The following is a 20,088-nucleotide window of genomic DNA, read 5'->3' as shown; positions in this document are numbered from 1 at the left end:
TATATATTTAAAAAAATGTAAAATAACATATTCTTCCTTATCTAAGTATCGATTAGTAGATATAGCACATAATTTCCGATAATCAAACTCCCTGAAGCGTGACGTCGGTGTATATTTTGATAATTGCAACATACTGAGTGCAATTGAATACATTTGTTGTGATGTTTCTTTTAGTCTTATTACAGTCAGGTTTCATTGCAGGATGAAAATATGCAACTCAGACAAATTCGTTTACGCAGATACTCTTACACATAGACATACACACACTGAGATACACAAAGGCACACATACATATTTACAGAAAATTGTTTTGCTTTCTTTTATGTTTAATATGGAGAGGTAAACACACGTTCACACTCAAACACATATATGCCTCTGTATGTGTGTGCGTGTGCGTGTTTACGTGATGATGGAACCTCCGTCGATTCGGACGATGGTCATTCAATTGTTCACTCAACTGAATTCTCGTTAACTTGTGATTTATGTTGGCCCTGTGTGATGAAGTATATGGCAATATAGGGCCTTTATTATATTATGATTAAAAGCAATCTTCCTAAGCATATATACGGGTATGTTAAATTGCAGACTACATCCAATTATAATGTGGTGAGATGGATAGTTGAACATACCGGCGCGCTATTACGAATCATAATAAAATTGTAAGTAAAATAGCATGATATAAACCATAAGATTTGCTGATAGCACCAACAATTTTAGGTTGGGTCTTATAAAACGTGAGAATACTATAGGACCTTTACTAACATCAAAACCCAAAGAAATCCAGAAATTTACTACGATTTATCATTGTATACATTTTAAACCAAGTTTCTCGCTAAGTATTTTGTCCGGCGTGCTAACGTTTCTGCCAGCTTGCCTCCTCCTTTAAGTTTCTGAATTTTTAAAAATACGAAGAAATGGATTTCCTTTTGAGAGAACATCTTTGTGACTTAAAAGACGCGTTGTTATTTTTTCACTCATGTCAATCCTAATCAAACAGACCGTGTTATACCATGGAAAGCTTTCCAGATGTGAAGATTCATTCTTTTCCTAAAATATATGAAAATTGTACACCATATTGTACACAATTCTGTTGTACAATAAGGTTCCCCCATATGAAAGGCCTTAGGCTGAAGCAAATTCTATTTTCAATATATGAAAACTAAGCAGATCAGTTGCCAGAGATTTAGGCTACACGACTAAATATCTTGAAGTATTGTCTTCCAAGTTCAAGTTATAGACCAGTCGATTTGATCTTGAACCTTTTACTCAAAAAGTAGTGAATAATGTCAGTACTATACGGAGAAAACCAATGTAAATATTCCTTCTCACTGAGAAGTTCCTCCTTTGGTTAAGAATCAGTATGAATATTTTTCATTTTATTAACTTATTTATTTATTCACTCATTTTTTTTATTTCTTCTGTATGGAAAGGAAAATACAATAAATAAATCTAGTTGAATACTGGAAAATATGCTTATTTATGCGGGAAAATCTATTGAATTTTATACAACTATGTCTGTGTTTTTGTACCAATCATCTACATAAACCATATTGTAGAGAACTATGTATTCTATTATAAGGTACTTTAACACTGATTAATACACAATTTGGTTTTCTATTCATTAAAGAATCTCCCGCAAATTTTTCAATTTCAATTTTTTTAATATATTCTTTTTAAGTAATTTAAAATGAATTTAAAACATGTAATTCAGTGAAAATCGGAACGGTTGGTGTAATTAAATTTCTACTGCATATAAATAACTTGTTAGGTCTGCATTTAACACACACACGTACACACACACACACACACACACACACACATATATATATATATATATATATATATATATATATATATATATATATATATATATATATATATGCATAAATATGTATATACATAGGTATATATGTATGTATGTATGTATGTATGTATGCATGTATGCATGTATATATGACATGCGGTTTAATCAACAATGAGCAACAATGATTTTGCCGTAACAAATTTTGTTAGGTTGAAATCCATTTGTAAAACGAATTCTAGTAATAATATGGATTTCCTTATCTAAGAATGGTCTAGAATCTAAACTTCCTTATTTATTTTTGTCATATTGTTTATGAAACCAGATTTGTTTTGTTCTTATATATTTTGTAACTAAAATTAAATACTTCTTTTAACATCTTTCTTTGAAAATGAAATCATTGTATTGATCATATGTCATAAATAACTCTCGAAAGAGAGTTTTTTAATTATTGTTTTCGGCTTTCATCTGTATTCAACGTTCGTTTCTTTCGCTGTCGCTCTTACAATTTCTATCGATATTATATGAAAATACTCAGTTCAGAAGTTGTTTTTTTTTTAAGTCATATTTAGTACACAAAAATTGTATATGGCGATATAAAATTGAATGGTAGATTAGACTGTATTGATATTAAATTCGTAAAATAATTAAATCAATAAAAATTAGGAAATATTTTTCAAATACTATTCATTTTTTGAGAAGTTTTAGATCCAGATAAACTGTTATTTATTTAATTTCACATTTTTCATATTATTTGATTATATATATATATATATATATATATATATATATGATATGAATGGTATATATGATATGAATGATATATTTAAATATTTGATACAATTGAAAGCAACTTAGAAACTGTAATGGCGTTTCTTATTAATCAGTTTGTTAAACATGTGGAAAAATGCAACATTATTAAATTTATTTCCAAATATTCTTCAGTTTCCTGATATTGCTTTGATTATGAAACAATTTTCTTTTATATTTCCTGTTCAGTTTTGCTTGAGTCGAGATTGTTTCTATTTTTAAGATCCTGGCAAGTAAAACAGTGACCCATATATTTAATACACATCTATGAATAGCAGAACTAATCGCAAATATATTATCAAGCAGCGCCATTATAAAAGAAACAGATGCAAATTTCAGCCGTAGTCTGGACGCGTCATAGTTGAAGTTCTTTTATGTCTCTAGATAAAATATCTATATTTGTACTACAAGGTGAAATAGTTTAAGAAAGAAAGAAAGGCAGGAAAGAAAGCAAAGAGTTCGTTTTTATTATTTGAATGAAAATGAATAAGTCTCTTATTTTCACTCTTACACAAAGACTTATAAATTCGGATGGTTGAGGTAACCACTCTATCTTTCAGTGCACCATGACCCCTATTCTCTATTTAAATTCACTGACAAGAACGCTGAATCATCTCCTGTGCACAATTAATAAAATTTTAAATGTTATCAATCTGCAAATTTTAACATATTTCCAGTGCATAATCTTGATATTTTCTGTTTTTCTTTTTTTTTTTTCAACGGGCTCAGCTTGTAAATCCCTATCGTCTCCTAATTTACGCACTTCTTTAACCTGTCAACTTGTACCAGAATTTATTTTACCAATATATAATTGTACCAGAAAAGCTGTACCAGAATTTATAAACGGCATGATAAATTAATAGGTTTATTTGGTAGGTGTCAGGGCTAGAAATAAATTTTACCGCTCGTTATATGAACTCTGAACACAGACACGAAACAAATGTTGCGAGCTTTGTAATGACCTAGCTAATTTGCGGCCTTGCACACACATGTATGGTTGTGCGCATGTGTCTGCATCTGTTTGAGCAAGTGTGTTTGGGATTAAGTTTATGGCGCACTAAGAAGTATTATTGATCTTAGTCTGCTAAGTTCTGAAGACCAATATCTATGAGAGAAAAGCGTCAATAGGAGATGCTATAAGAGTGATTGTAAAGTGATTATACGCTAATACTGAATTTTGGCATATGATATAAATTAAAGAAAAAAATTTAGACTGTTAAACTTTAAACTGAAAAAATTTAGACTGTTAAATTAATCACAAACCAGTGACGTTACATTCTACTTGAAATATTCACTTTTCAAGATGTATCACGAGGTACCGGTTGCTAGCCTATGGTCGTCCCTGACTGAACAAATATAGACATGAAAAAAATATAATCATGAAAAACTTGTCTTTTCTGGCCATTTTATTTCAGACTAAATTATACATCATTACTGATATGTATGTATGTATGTACGTATGTATGTATGTATGTATGTACGTATGTATGTATGTACGTATGTCTGTTTGTATGTATGTATGTATGTATGTATGTATGTATGTATGTAAAGGTGGTAAGGTGTGATTTCAGAGAGAATGTGCAGGTATTTCTATGAGTCCGGTTTTCTTGATCATATTATTACATGGCCTTGTCTTCGTGGTTTTAATTGTCAGTAAGTAGCAATAACATCGGCAATGAACATAGGGACAGTGCCTCATATTTATGGAGAAAACATTTGATTAAATTGCACCAGTTTCCTTCTTAGTTCTTATCTCTGCTCCATTTGCGTTGGCAGTAATCGAAAGTTTAAAGCCAGGAGAAACTAAATGTCGGTCAGTCGCATTTCTAGCGGCGAAAGTGACGTGTGTGCATCTATAACACGATGTATTTTGCTGATGTTTACACCTGACAACTCTTACCCACATAGATTCATGATGTGAAGTCACTCACAAATTAGAAATACATACGCACTCCACATACATACTTACATCTATATGTAGGTGTGTGAGTGGGTGTATGTGTGCATCGATACACACGAGAAACCTCGCTCAATTATCGTCTGCCAATTTCGTAAGGTATTAGAGAACCTGATGATATGGTGAAATACATGTACGCTACTTTAGTTTCCGTGAAGGGTAATGAAAACTAGGAAGTCATTATTTTGAAGCGAAATCCCCAGCCACATCGCCACATATGCGTTCGTAAATAAGCAAAATTATACACCGGTGCTAGACGAAGAGCAAATTAGAATCTTTTTTGTAATATACAGTTCTTTATTTTATATTTGCTATCATAATTACACCTTTCTCCCGTTTATGAACAGAATAATATGATTAAGCTACATAGTAACAATGAACTTTCTACTACTGTATGTTTTTTTTTTATGCCGTATGTTATCAAATGTTCTGCTCTAGTAGCAGAAGAATGTTGTTGTCAAGGCTTCGAGCAACCAATTATTTATTAGATGGTGTCCCACAATGGCTAAGCTTTTTTAGTCTATATTCATTGCTGATTTGGAATTTACTCTTGGGATTCATTTTTCATTGTATCACTACGTGAAATGAAAATGCTCAGAATTAATCAAACGTCATAATGAGTTATAGAACAACGAATATATCTCTTAATTGCATTACTAGCTCAGTGTAATGCAGCGAAATAGAAGAATCTGTAGAGCGCAGGAAAAACGCTTTGCTGCAGCTCTAATTCCACTCCTGTCAAATTTGCCTTTCCTTTTCCGGTATGATAAAAGTTATAGCCAAGGACTTGATTGAAGTATTCTACTAATATTCTACCCCCCACCCAATATCGCTGGCTTTATGCCTTAATCAAAAACAATTATTTTGCTTTTTAGAACTGATTTAGTGTTTTAAATGCATCAAACCTGGTAAATTGTATACTTATAAATTTTTCCTGCGGTATCAACATTTTCGTCGCACCCATGCAGCTAGATCAGTGTCAACTTTACATAGCGATGAAAATTTTGACAGCTTAGCGAGCAAATAAATGAAAATTAAATTTACCAGTCTTTATGTCAAAACATTAGCTGTTCCGCGACGCAGTCTTTTAGTTTATAAAAAATTTCCCTGGATCTTATTTGCCTGAAAACAACTTTGGAAGAAAAAAGAAGAAAGTATACCACGTGAGCGAAAGTATGATGATAACGAATGAAATAACCATTTTATTAGAAAAGAGAATCATGTATTATAAGACAAGGGGGTTCTTATATTCTTTCATCTCCTTCACATCTCCACACCAACGAATAATATTTGTAACCATAAAAATAATATATGATAATATAAACATGCACTAGATATTTCTTTTAATGATTATACTCAACAAATGCAAGTATGTATCTCAAGGGTTGGCATAATTATTTAATGAGTGCCTTGTAGTGAAATCCTTTATTTAATTCCTGCGGGTTTGAGTAAAAATACAGTGGACAGCTTCATGTTGGATGATATCACATGTATATTTGTTTTTGTTTGATTTTTTTACTATGTATTCAATTCACAAAATACAAACAAGAACTATGCAGCTGATATAGAACGCTTCAGAATGTTTTATTGTTATCACTAAATACAAGCGTAGGTTCACTGTAGATATATGATCAACTTGCTTCATAAAGGTGACAACGATATAATAGAGGAAACAAGTAACTCTAGGTACAGTTGAAATGCATTATAGCAGAAAAGTTATTCTCTTGGTGTTTCTGTATGTTAGAATACATAGTTATTTTTATATATTTTTTTAACTTATTCGATCATAAATATAAGAATCTACTATTCCATAATAAAAAATAAATAAAATGTGATTAAACAAGTTTGCTAATGGATACTGTCGCTAAAAAGAATCAGAATAATATACATAAAATAATGTAGATAAAATTGAGTCTGCAAAGGGAAATGTTCGTGTTTTCTGAATCATAAAATTCCCCTGTGTAAATGACCACAATCTTTCTTAGTGACTATGCAATGCTACGATTTCTATTCAGAATTATTCATAGTTCATAGGAGTTGAGCGAGACATATTTCTGTAAATATGACAGATTAATATGATTTCAGAAAACCTACAGAAAAATTAAGTAGGACTATACTGAATCATAGTCGTCTGATTCTGGTCTTTTTCCAAAATAAACGAAGATATAAAATTTAGATTCAAGCAGTTATTCAATATTTAGAATAACGATTAGTAACTCAGAGTTTCAGGTATAATCGTTTAGTAACATAGGTCTTACCGATGGTAACTTAGATCGACACCACCAGTATGGTGATGTGAGAAATTTCAACCCTAGAAATATTAGAATTTGGAAACTAAGACCTTTATTAAATTGGTTCGAGAATATCTTTATGGCTCAATAGTTTAGTTTGCAAACACGTGTTTCTAGTCTCAATCCCACAGCTGCCACCTGTTGGTTAAATTTATTCTATGGTGTCAGTTTGTCCCTCGTCACCACCAACGAGCTTTTGAGAGCAATTGAGTAGATGGAAATTGTATGGAAGCGCATCAAATACGTGCACGTGTGTTTGTGCATGTCAGTAGCAATGGATATCAGCAATGTAGCAAACATTGGAGATAATACAGGTAACCGGTATTTTTTGTACGAAACCCATTGTGTTAATTGCCTTAGTGTAACGTACACACATATAATAAACTACATATAATAAACTAATTGAGACCTATAGTCGATGAAGTTATTATTCCCAAAACACAATACTAATTCATTTCCTATAAATGAACATTGCACTTCACCTTAATAACCTCTGAAGTAGTATAGCTAAAACTAAAAATAGATTATTTCTAGAAATGAATCATCGTTATTTCGTTATTTCTTTAATTCGGTACAATGTTTATGACAAATATACATATAGATTTCAAAATGCAAAATTTAGTTTATTTAAAAATAATACTGTATGGTTCAATTTCTAAAGACTCGGTGACGGCAATGGGAAACTAAACCGGTCAACTACTTGTTTCACTTTATTAAATTCGAAGCACTGAGATATATCTGTGAATACAGAGAGATGCAAGACCTCGTGATAATACATTATTTGTTTTTTTTAATTCATAACGTAGCGACACCTGAAGTGCATTATGTCGATACGTGCCGCCACCTATAATATATGCAAAACACGCCATAACAGTTAGACTTAATTAGTTGATATAGTATTAGTTAAGTATTAATTATAAGAACGTACATGACTGCAGCTTTACATTTCCTACTCAAAACGTATAATTATGCGTGTAACTAGAGGAAGATACATTGGGAAACTATTATCACATGTAAAGAGAAAATTTTAGTTCTGATTACTTTCATAAGCTGATATAGATTATAAAAACTAAAACCTCTTTAATTTCATGTTGTAAGTATGTGTTTAAAATGTGCTAAAACGTTTATGTGCAAACAATATTAATACTTTGTACTATGATATCACTATATAGAGCGCAGAATATTATCACTTTCTTAGCTGGTTGTAATATGAAAAGCCTACCGAAGTAACGTTGCTTTCTTAAACCTGGAATCGTAGACATGCTAACCGATCATAACTTAACAATCAGTTAGTGCATGTACAATATTGGAATATATTAATAATTCCTTGTGACGATCATGAATACATTACAATCTACTTTCAGTATTGTTGACTTTATATTTGCTTTATTTAACTACACCTTACTATATTCATAACATTCCAATTGTGTTATTTAGTAATTAACACGATATTTACCGTTTGTGTGATTATAAACAAAGTACACGCCCGCCAGTCAGTAATTACTACAAACTTCCTTTATCATTTGAATAAATTATCTATTCCTTACATAATTACTCTATTATATTCGTCGATTCGTCGATGTCTTATCAACTCCCTAATTTCACATATGTTTTGTCTGTTTCTTTTCTCCTTAACTCTTTTGTCTTGATCTTTGTAGATTACTTATCTCACCTTAATTTGGGAAAACGTGTCATATTTTCAGGTTTGTGCGACAGCTTTGTATGTTAGTTCTAACACCGTTTACTACTCCGATTATTCGTTTTACTTTCTGATTTGTTCCTGTTATTCTCTGGGAATAATTTTATTGAAAAAACATATTCTAGAAAACATTGGAAGATTTATGGTATAACTGTTGGTTGATTTAAAATGCAATATATGCATTTAGCATAGAATGTATTACTTAAATTAGTATCGATAAGAGAATAATATTAATAAGTTGACTAAACTGGAAACCAAATGCGTCGAAATATTTTGCTTCGTCATTCCCTCCTCTGAGTCCAAATAGTGCTGAGGCAACTTTTGTGTATTATCCTTTACCGTTGACAAATTTTTTCCAGTAATATCCTGGTGATTAGATGGAAGATAATTGATATTTTTCCCATATACTTAGTTTGATCGGGCTTACGGTGAAGGGCGTTGCACTTCATCATACGAAAGCACTCGTTAGTCTTTTTGTGTATCTAGGACTACACTGGCCAATGCACCAATCATTTATATTTAGGTGATACAATGTGACGTTCAGTGACTTGGCTGTTATATCTAGTAGATAGGTAGCGAATTAAGTTGTTCCATTTGACGGTCGCAGATATGATTCAGTATACAGTTCAATGATTCTGGTCCATCCGCGTTGCACTATCTCCTTACTCAATTTGAAAATTATATGGATAGAAACGTTTTCTAGAAAACAATGAAACATGATAAGTAGATGCAGACTTGCGTTCGTTTGTAATTTTGATGATCTTGTTAACTTTTATACTAAAGATTGCAGAAAGACAAATATACTCGGTGTGCTATATATATATATATATATATATATACATAAACTAGATTCTGGTGATATGTATATATACAGTAGATAACTTTCTGAAGATAATCGACAAAGATAAGTGATATATGGCTAACTGACTAGAAATTTAAAATTCAATAGCAACAAAATTATTGCATAATTTCCTCGAAAACGAAGACCAAAGAGGGACTGGAATTCTCTAATGAAACTATTTCAGTTAATTTACAATTCTAATGTCTTCTGGAAAAGTAGGAATAATCTAATTCCAATTTACCTTTCATTAACAGAAAAGGTCTGTGATAATGAATGATCATTATTGTGGTTGGCTAATTTGCAAGCATTATGAACAACATTGGGCTACAGTTTACCGTCTAAAATAAATAGAAATTTAGGACGATGTATTCCTTGAAACAGTATTCTTGGAAACAATGTACCAAATGTATCAAATTATTGCATTATCGAGATTATTCATCTTTTAATATGTTTACTAATACATTTTTAATTAATTCAAAAATATATACATTAGAGAAGATTTACTTAATAAAACTTAAATGTATGGAAGTAAGGTAACAGCAACCTGATTCCGCAAACAGTTTTTTTATTCTTGGTTTCGCTGGTGTAACATTTATTTAAGAAATGAGTACTTACGAAAACTCTGAACACAATAACCTTATGACTAGCGCTCTAAAATGCAATTGAGGAGTACAGAAACAAGTTGCTTTTAACATCACCACCTGCACTATAAGGTCCTTATAGAATTATAGTCCGCTGATTGCAATCTTGTCAGGTTTTCTATCTAAGCGTAACTACTTCTCTTCCAGTTATCATGCAAAAAATAATGGTTACTGCCTTCTCTCTTATGATTAAGATTTGTATTAATTCATAGCTCCACATTTCTTCTAGCTTAACTATATATTTATATGCATTGGGTATATTAAATGTGAAAAATTAAAACCAATCTCAAATCGTGCAAGCTAAACGAAAGGAATATTCTCGATAAACTCATAGTCCGCGAATACTTATCTACAAATAATATAATTTCCTTTGCCTTATACTGCTATGTCAAAATTTCCAACTTCGTGTTGCTTCATTTACTAAATACGGTTAAGCTGTGTGCGGTGAATCAGAAAGCAGTTATTTCAAAATTTATGGTATCTATTATTTATAAAGACAATGTTAATTAGTTTCATTCATATGTTCATCAGTTGTGTATATTCTTATTTACTTTTTGCTGCGCGTTATAAGTAATCATTATATTATTATGTGGTAATTAACTAATCCAATTCTCTTGCATCTGTAGAATTAGTCATAATTCTTAAATTAAATTTTCAATCTATTCAAAATGTTAGCTTTCATGTACATTGTATTGTCTCTCTATTCATTACAACTGATTCACCAAAAGTATAATCAGATTCATAAACTATTATTTAATTTTATTTTCTAATACGTAGCATTAAACAGATCTTGGATTTCCATAGTTACTTTACTCAAGAAAGGGCTATTTTAAATGTGTATTAATATCTTTGTAGCGTGAAATTAAACGACAAGGAATGTTGTAATTTGTCTTCGTATAAAAGATTTATTTTTTATGACATTTAATTTAAAATTATATAAACATAATCACATTTAAATTTCAATGTGAAATATGTATTTTTGCTGCCGATATTCTTCAAAGAAAATTCTTTATTTATTTATTTATTTATTTATTTATGCAATGCGTAAATTCATTTAGTGGGCGGTAATTGTACAAGAAGTAATTTTGATGTTTTCCATAGGATTACTAGCGTAAGAAAACTAAACTTCAATGAGTTATGCGGTTTTGAGTTCAAATTCTCCAGACAGAATATATGCATTATATACTTCAATTTATGTCGAATGTGCAAAACAGAGAGTTATTCAAGGGCTGCAATTCATAATAAACTACAATAATCTCGAATAAATGTGGTCATGTTTCCAAATTTAAAACGGTTATTCTTATTTCTTGTCAGTAGCCTCATTCGGAGCTTTCACTACACCACGCGGCGTACTGCAAAATGTTCCGAAAGAATTTATATTGATATGTAGAAATGTTTAGTGTTCATAAATCATTAAGTCCATTTTTTTTAGATGGGAGAGAGTTTTACATTAGTGGAGGTTTATTCTGATGAATAGGTATAGGTTATATCTAATGCCAGATAACTGAAGGTGTATTTCAAATGGGAACTGCTTTCATTTGGGCTACATTTTAAACGTGTGCATGTGAGTGTGTGTATGTGCGTGAGTGTATGTGTGTGTGTGTGTGATTTAAATAAAATAACAAGGCCAAGGCAATTTTATATTCCTAGAAATTAGAAAGGTAGACTTACAGCTGTTTCAGGAAATAAATGATATCCCAGTTAAAAGAGCTTGAAGCTCTTTTAACACGTCTCTGATGATGTGATATCATTTATTTCCCTGAAACAGCTGTAAGACCACCTCTCTACTTATAAATATGCTAGGAATATCAAATTGCCTTGGCCCCGTTATCTTATTTTATTTAAAATATACACCCTCACACATGTCCTGCCCTAGAATCCTCACTCATGCTATTATTGAACAGGGAGCTTAACAGCGGTCCCTCCGTAGCGCTTACATAGCCTTACCTGCTTTTTGGGTCTTCTGGATACCAAAACATCTCATATATATATATATATATATATATAAACTTAGGTGCCCTACAAATGCAGATATTTTCATTCCAGTTATTTTCTTTTATCACACACCGTGAGTCTTCTTTATTTGCCTTACTTTTATTCTCCTTCCCACGTTTTCCCTATTTCCTTACACATTAGCAGATTTTCTTTGTGTTAATGAGTGATAATGTGGTCGGAATACATCAAGATTTCTATCGAACAGTAAATATATTTCCTTTGATTATTACATCTAAGAGTTCCCTTTAATCATCGTCTTCATCTTCAAAGACATCAGCTATAATAACCAAGGTGTTCTTATATATAAGATTTGGTAAGTATTTATGTTATTTACTTTCACGTTTTGATGTGGGAGTGCCTAAATATTGTTCAATGGATATTGCTACTAACTCGTGTTTATGCCTCAGGAAATGTTGAGTCTTTGCAAGAACTAGGTAGCTGCAAATGACGTAATCGATTATTTCTTATGCTGTATTTAATATAACTATTATTGATTTAGGACACTTTCCTCAAACCATGCGTATTTTGATATCAATGATGTGTTCATGTAGAATTCTGAATAGATTCTCCGATGGATATTGCGTCTTGTGTATATATATATATATATATATATATATATATAGTAATGATCCATAAAAAGGAGTGGTTTATGACCTTCAAATTATTGGTAATGAATGTTGTTTTGCTTTAAGAGACTTGTTAGTGTAAGGTAACACGAAATTTTGGCTGAAAATCTTTGTTCTTCAAGCAATATTTATTCTTTAATTTTCTCAATCATTTTTGTGCTCTTAATGTTTTCCATTTTGGCAGCATATGTTATTTTCGTATAGAAGATCCATAGTTGCTGTCAAAAGACTTTCAGTGATATAATTCCCAGTTGTTCTTTATATACATTTATAACACTCTCTCAAGTATTCTACCAAAATAATTCTGCAATAATATGTAATCAGTCTATTGTTCAGTGTATACATAAATGCTTTATGTACATTGTTGAGAGACATTTGGGATCTGGGAAGTATTATTATTTGGTCTTCTAGAAATATTTCTCGAGTTGATACTGTTCCCTCTTGTAATTCATTGGATCATGGGTTTTATAGGGCAGCTGTAAATAAATAGATAGTGGTTAAGCTCCGTGCAAGAATTTGAAGACTATATGGATTTCAGGAGCTAACAATCTCTATTGTTTGAAAATTATCAGGTCTTACTACTAAAAAATATTGGTGATTTTCTTAATCTCTTTTCTTTCTCCTTTCCATTCTCATCTATTTAAGTTGTGCTCTATACTTTGGTTTCTCAACGATGCTCTCCCAATAAAATTGTATTTGCGTTCGGTGGTGCTTCCAGTGGAGAAAATATTTCTAATCGTGTTCAACTCGAAAATTCTACTTTATTACTTCAACGATGTATTTAAGATCGTACAATCACACATCTAACCCAAACTGTTTTTTCTAATGTTTATTTATTTATTGCAGTATGTTTTTCGCATTTATATAATCATACTTTTCTCCATATTTACTGCGTTATATTTACTTTTTCAGTGTTAAATCGCTTGCTTTCGTTTACGATGATAAGAAACATATTTTTGAAATTTGTGAATCGATTTTATATAGGGATATTTCTTATGACTGTATTTTAATAGGTGTGGATGAGAGGAAACATGCACATTTTGAATCAGTCTTAATTTTCCCCGATGCTGTCATGACAACTCAATAAAATGCCTTATTAGGGGTGATCCATGTTCGGCTTTGCTTTATTTTTGTATCCCTGTGAGGAAGTGATGTGAGTCAAGTTGGATATTAACTGTAACTCAGTTATAGTTAATAAAATTGACGAATTTTATGGGACTACATCCACTCCATGGAGGCAGACAGTTAAACAGCCCTTGAAACCCACGCTATTTCAGTACATCGTCCTTGCCCGAGATTAAACAGTCGGCACAGTGGAGACAGCACAGTGGTCTGGTATAGCTCTTTATTCCAAAGTTTGGTACCAGTCCTTCCAGTATCTTCCATATACATCCCACTGCATACCTCTCCCCCTTCCTTCCAGGGAATAGAGTCGTAGCTCTTTCAATCTGTCCCAGTAGCTCAGTCGTTCCATTGATGCAATTTTCTTTGTGTAATGTCGATGAACTGCTTCAAGCTCTGCTCTCGTACTTATAGTAGAGGGTGACCATAGCTGAGAGCAGTAGTCCACCCGGCTGAGGATAAATGTCTTCCATAGTGTCATCATAGTTTATCAGTACCTTGTCCGGAATGTTCTCAGAATCCAACCGGCCAGTCTTCTGGATACTGCTACCATTTTGTTGATATGTGTGTGAAATGAGGCATTGTTGCTCATTTCTATTCCAAGATCACGCACCGTATTAGATTCTGGGATTGTTGCTCCACTTGGTCCAACGTACTGATGTCGTGATTCCTGAGCAGCGCATAACTGATAGCGAAGGGCCTGGAATTTACTTGCATTAAATTGCATGTTGTTATCCTCAGCCCATGTATAGATGGCACTTAGATCTTTCTGTCAGAGCGTAGCATCAGATGTTTCCTAGACTGACTGTGCGAGTTTTGTATATATATATATATATATATATATATATATATATATTCAATAATTTCTTTATTTCATACGTGTAAATTTACTATATTCCTTTTAATGAGTCATTTGGTGAACAGCTACCATACTAAATCGCTTCCTTCAAGTATTTTGTTGATGAAAGTCGGTATTTATGCTTAATACTCTCGTTTAACAAGAAACAACGGTGTTATATTCCATCCATCTGGTGTTTGTTATTAGTTTAATTTGTTGCTTACATATATCTTCAACTCCATGTATTCACACGTTTTGTTTGATAATTTTCTCACGTTCTTCAATGAACGAATTATCGATAGCTGAAATTTGCTGAGAAAATGCTTCACATACAAGAAGTGTAAAATAGATAAGTTATCGTTTACTGTTAATTGAACTGATAATTACTGAATCTTGATAATTACCTTCAATGATAACAGTGGCAAAACTATCGGGAAGAGAGAATATTTGGGCTTCATTTCTTTGGTACATATTCAATTTTTCAGCAGAGATTTATTATAGAAGCGAAGATTCAACAAATGTAACACTTCATTCAAAATGTCATATATATATATTTATATATATGTCTTCACACACGCACACACACACACACACACACACACAGACACACACACAGACACACACACACACACACACACACACACACACACACACACACACACATATATATATATAGTTTCACGCCACCGTGATCATCGCGTGAAACAGTAACCTGAAACTCGATTCTCAAGACAAACACGCTGTTTCTGCTATCGATTGTGATAGACTCTTAGTTGAGTAATTTAAGTATAGCTGTATTCCCATTTCTCCACCTATCCACATTCAATCATTCCATCTTTGAAGTTCTCTGCATTAAGAAATAAATGTAAGATTTTCTCTACCCTTATGATGGAGTCCCGTCTCACTCAATGTTGATTGTAACCATCACGGACACGTATTGTGATGAATTACATCTACAAATATTATTATGGATCTCAGAAGCCGCAAAAACAGCTGTTAGACTTGTAATACTTTTCTTTCACCCCTTTTAATTTTCACTGTCGTCTGTACTCTGTGTAAGTTGGACCTATTGATATAAATAGATACATATCTATATATTTAAACTTACAAATTCGTCATCTGAATGTCTCCACTTTTGCTTTCTCCCATGTTGCGAGTTTGTACCTAATTTGCATATTTGCATAATTGCTTCTATATCCCCTCAACGCCATTCTTTACGGAATCGATCCCTTGTAAAGATATAGGAATCTAAATTTGAATATTTTGAGCACTACTAAGTGTCTTCTACACCGAGAATCATTGGATCTCATCTGTGGAATATATATATATATATATATATATATATATATATATATATATATATATATATAGTGTATGTGTAGGTATGTGTTTGTGAAGGTGCATGGCTCAGTGATTAGATTTTAGGGTTCACAATCCAGAAATGATGGGTTCGATTCCCAGACCAGCTTGTGTGTTGAATTCTTGAGCAACACACTCTCTTTCACGTTACTCTGGTTCGCTAAGCTGTAGGAATAAGGTACGATGTCACTGGTGCCCGGCTATATCGGCCTTTGTCTTTCCTTCGGATAATATCGGTGACATGGAGAGGAGAGTCTGGCTTGCATGAGCGACTGCTGGTCTACCATAGATTACCTTGCGTGGATGCGAATGTTTTTCCCACGAGAGTTCTGGACCCAGTAATGAACTCATTTGCATGCAGCGGATCAGAGCTCACCTTGAATATCCACATACTGTGTACATTGATTGTTATTTAAATAATATCAAGTCTTAGTATAATCAAATTTATGCAATAGACTTGTCTTTATTCCTTCCGTTGTCCTAAGCAAGTGTTGAGCATCAAATATAGAACATTGTTAAAACAGTGATTATTGCTTTTGTTCCGTTACCATAATCAGGAAATTCAGTTTTCGACAATGCTATTAATAATGTAAGGATTTGAAATTTATTTTCTTAAATATCCTGAAATATATTACAATATGCTATTATCCATTACATTCTAATCGCCAACAATATAACTTATAATACAGATATAAACTTCGATTAGACTAAAGTTTGGAACATTCACGCGGTTTTCGGCAGTCTCAATTTCCAGGCCAATCACCAGACATGTATCCCTTAAATGATTACATATCGACCAAAGATGACAAGTCCTATAATCAATTTAGGTCAAATAGTCAATTTGAAATATATGAAGATGTTCATCTAACGTTAGAAGGGCTGAATATACACTAGTTCTTTAGCCAGAAAAAGCCATCACAATCGAACATAGAATCACAATACTTCTGTAACATCTAGGTTGTTAGATCCTTTCTTTTTGTGAACTTAGTAAATTTTGTTAAACTTTGATCATATTGCTCATTTTAAAATCATCTAGACATCAATCTTTGATGAATAATACAACAGAGGTACAATCTTAAGTTGTAAAATTTTTCTGATCATTGGAATTTTTTGAAAAATTTATGAGTGGGATTTCCAGTTTTATTGGGCGCAAAATTTCGTCGATTGCCAAAGATTTCCTCACTTCCATCTTACAATATTCATAAGATAGGTAAATGTAATCTAGAAAAAACACTTTAAAGCAGTTAACTCTAATTATTCAAACCAATAAAGGAATATATTTGCTGAAAATCATTATTGTATATGATTTTAATATTTACTTATTTTTAATTCAGTTTCTATGTTTACACATGCATATTCATTTTGGTTTTTATTGTAGCACGAAGAAGCCAAGAAAGCCGAAAAACCGTTGCCAGCAGAGCAACAGATTGCTTTAAAACTTAAACTGCATCAACCAACAAAGCAGGAAGTAAGTTGACACCTTGTATAAGACATAATAGGATTTAATCTGGATTTTCAAATGATATAAGTCATAATGTCACATTTTGATTACTCATACAGGCGCTTATATGAAATACCGTTCAGAACAAGGTTTCTATGGTATCGCCTAAACATAAACTCACAAATTTGCCAGCCTTGTGCCTAAACCAAGGCAGAGTTATTAACATTATTGATTTAATAAAGCAGTTAACTGTTAGGATCATTAACATGTTCGACAGACAAAATGTTTAGCGGCGTTTCTTCTGGTTCTTTACCTTCTGAGTTTAATTTTGTCTGCCTTCATTTCGACGTTGAGATAAAATAAAGTACCAGTCAAATGCTGGGGTTAATATAATCATCTATTACCACCCAAAAATTGCTAGACTTGTCCAAAAATTTGAAAATGTTATTATTATTATTATTATTATTATTATTATTATTATTATTATTATTATTATTATTGTCATTGATGGTTTTCTTTTTCAGTATGAGCTTCTTTACATTGAAGTTCTCTACACCATTAAACATAAGATCGGAACGACTATCGGTGGACACCTACCATACATGCAAGATCTCTACCAATATGCACAAGATGCATTTGGTATGCCTCCCGAAGACCACGCTAAACTACTTGCCAAAGCTACGGAAGAAAAGGTATGTGTTCAGCATTAGCTACATCATACTTAATTATTCACCTTTTCTATTTTGTCTGCTGGGGACATGACAATGTTTCTTACTAAAGATATATAAATAGGAATGAGTGTTTAACTTTGGAATAAATTTAGTTGTTATCGTGGTCACATTGCAACTATGGAATATCAGCTGAAAGGTTAAATGAATGAGAAATTAGTATAACGGCAAATGAAATTACCTGTTGATCTGTATTTTCCTGATAACTTTAATGACAGTTACCAGTTTATATTTCTCTTTGCAATATCTTAAGACGTCATCGAAATTAATAGATACATGATGCCCTTTCATATTTTTATACATGCTCCTGCTTACGTTCTTCAGAACAAATATAGTTTGTGATATTTTACGTAGGCTGACATCTCTATCTTTTATGTATTCCTGAAATTGTTATACATCAGCGTTTCAAACTCAGCATTGATTATCCCATGCCTACTCCATCAAATACAATTTCGTACAGGATGTGCGGTTCTCCGAATAATATTTCTCCATCTTGGACGTTAAATCGCTTCTTATAAAGCTTTTCATGATCAGTAATGAAATCGAGTTTTGCAATATTTTTAGAGGATACTAAAATATTAGTGAGATTTTCTCTTAGCAACTTTTAAATGAATTCACCCTTTCATAGCAAAAAACTTTGCTTCAGTTAAATATCTTTCTTTTGCAATATTCATGTACCGGTCATGCATTTTACCAATTCCGACAAAAAATTAAATTAAAAAAAGAAGCTCACGACTCCCAGATTGTCGAAAGCGCTTATCTAGTCAAGACACAGCAACTATTATAGTCTAAATTTTAATATCTCTTCCAAAACCACGCTTATGTGACAGCCACTTAATAAATCATGTAGATATATACCAGAAAATTTGCACTACTATATTTATCTGAAACATTTAGCAATGATGGAATCTCTATATACTCATTCGTCTTACTAGACTTAGCAGCCAAAGCTTTCATACATTACACCCTACTATCTTCAGAAAAATACATATTAATAATGAAGTCACGAGTACACAACGTTTGATAAAGATTGGGTGGTAACTGTTGCAATTATTTGATCATAGGTTTGGTCGATCATGCTGGTATCGACCTAAACACGAAAAAAAAGTCAATATTTAAGATAAAAGTAAATAAGCTTTAAAGACTAAGATATTGATGATTTGAATATGCGAATGGTTTCAATTCCCAATCACCGTTGTAACAAATTTATCTAATATATTTTTGAATATATATATATATATATATAATCTCTTGCACGATGCTAAGTCCTTATGCAATCTGGAACCAACCAATCCTTGTTCTAATGATCACCAAAAGCTTGCAGACTCTGAAAAATACCTCAAGATCACAAAGCACAATTTGTTTTACACTTTCGTTTACATTTAAATTCATGAAAAGTTTTATATCTGTCTGTCAACTGTCAGAATAATTTGGCATTTCCATTTAATGTCAGTCAGAGTACCTTTTTAACTATAAGACAGAACTGTCAAATCTTTCTCAGTATAAAATGCAAAACAAATAGTTTATATTGAAATTGTATTTTAAAGTGGTCTTCATTCATATTCCTCTTCCCTTTTACATTTCGTTTGTTAAACTATTACTTATAGGTATATATATGAATAGATTGTATGTATGTATACTTATATATATGTATATATGTATATAAGTATATATGTATTTATGTATCTATCGATATATATATATCGGTATGTGGTGAAGCAAATATTTGCTGATCCCTAAATTATGTTTATAAATATATATGAACTTTTAAATAAGTTCTCCACCGATAATGGTGCTTACATACCGAAGGGCTTGGTAGAAATTATTAATTGTTGATTTATTAATAAATTAATAAATTGATGATCCCTTACCCTTTTAATTTGATATATATATATATATATTATGATTGACCGTTGACTGGACACTATTCAATTTTTTT

The 20,088-nt window shown here is 31.9% G+C and overlaps 1 protein-coding gene across 2 annotated transcripts in view; it reads left to right on the top strand.

The window, feature by feature from the left end:
* The window catches only part of LOC106870527 (BAI1-associated protein 3), a 1,007,871-nt gene that overhangs the window by 654,389 nt on the left and 333,394 nt on the right, over positions 1 to 20,088 (top strand). For both annotated transcript variants that reach the window (XM_052968680.1, XM_052968681.1), the window contains exons 7-8: positions 17,359 to 17,448; positions 17,946 to 18,113. In XM_052968680.1, the coding sequence (XP_052824640.1) occupies positions 17,359 to 17,448; positions 17,946 to 18,113 (258 nt within the window). The remainder of the gene's footprint in view (positions 1 to 17,358; positions 17,449 to 17,945; positions 18,114 to 20,088) is intronic.

This window comes from Octopus bimaculoides, chromosome 6 (genome assembly GCF_001194135.2).
Source record: "Octopus bimaculoides isolate UCB-OBI-ISO-001 chromosome 6, ASM119413v2, whole genome shotgun sequence".
NCBI lineage: Eukaryota > Metazoa > Mollusca > Cephalopoda > Octopoda > Octopodidae > Octopus > Octopus bimaculoides.
Note: the sequence above shows the minus strand (reverse complement) of the source record. Positions and strands in the feature narration are given on the sequence as shown.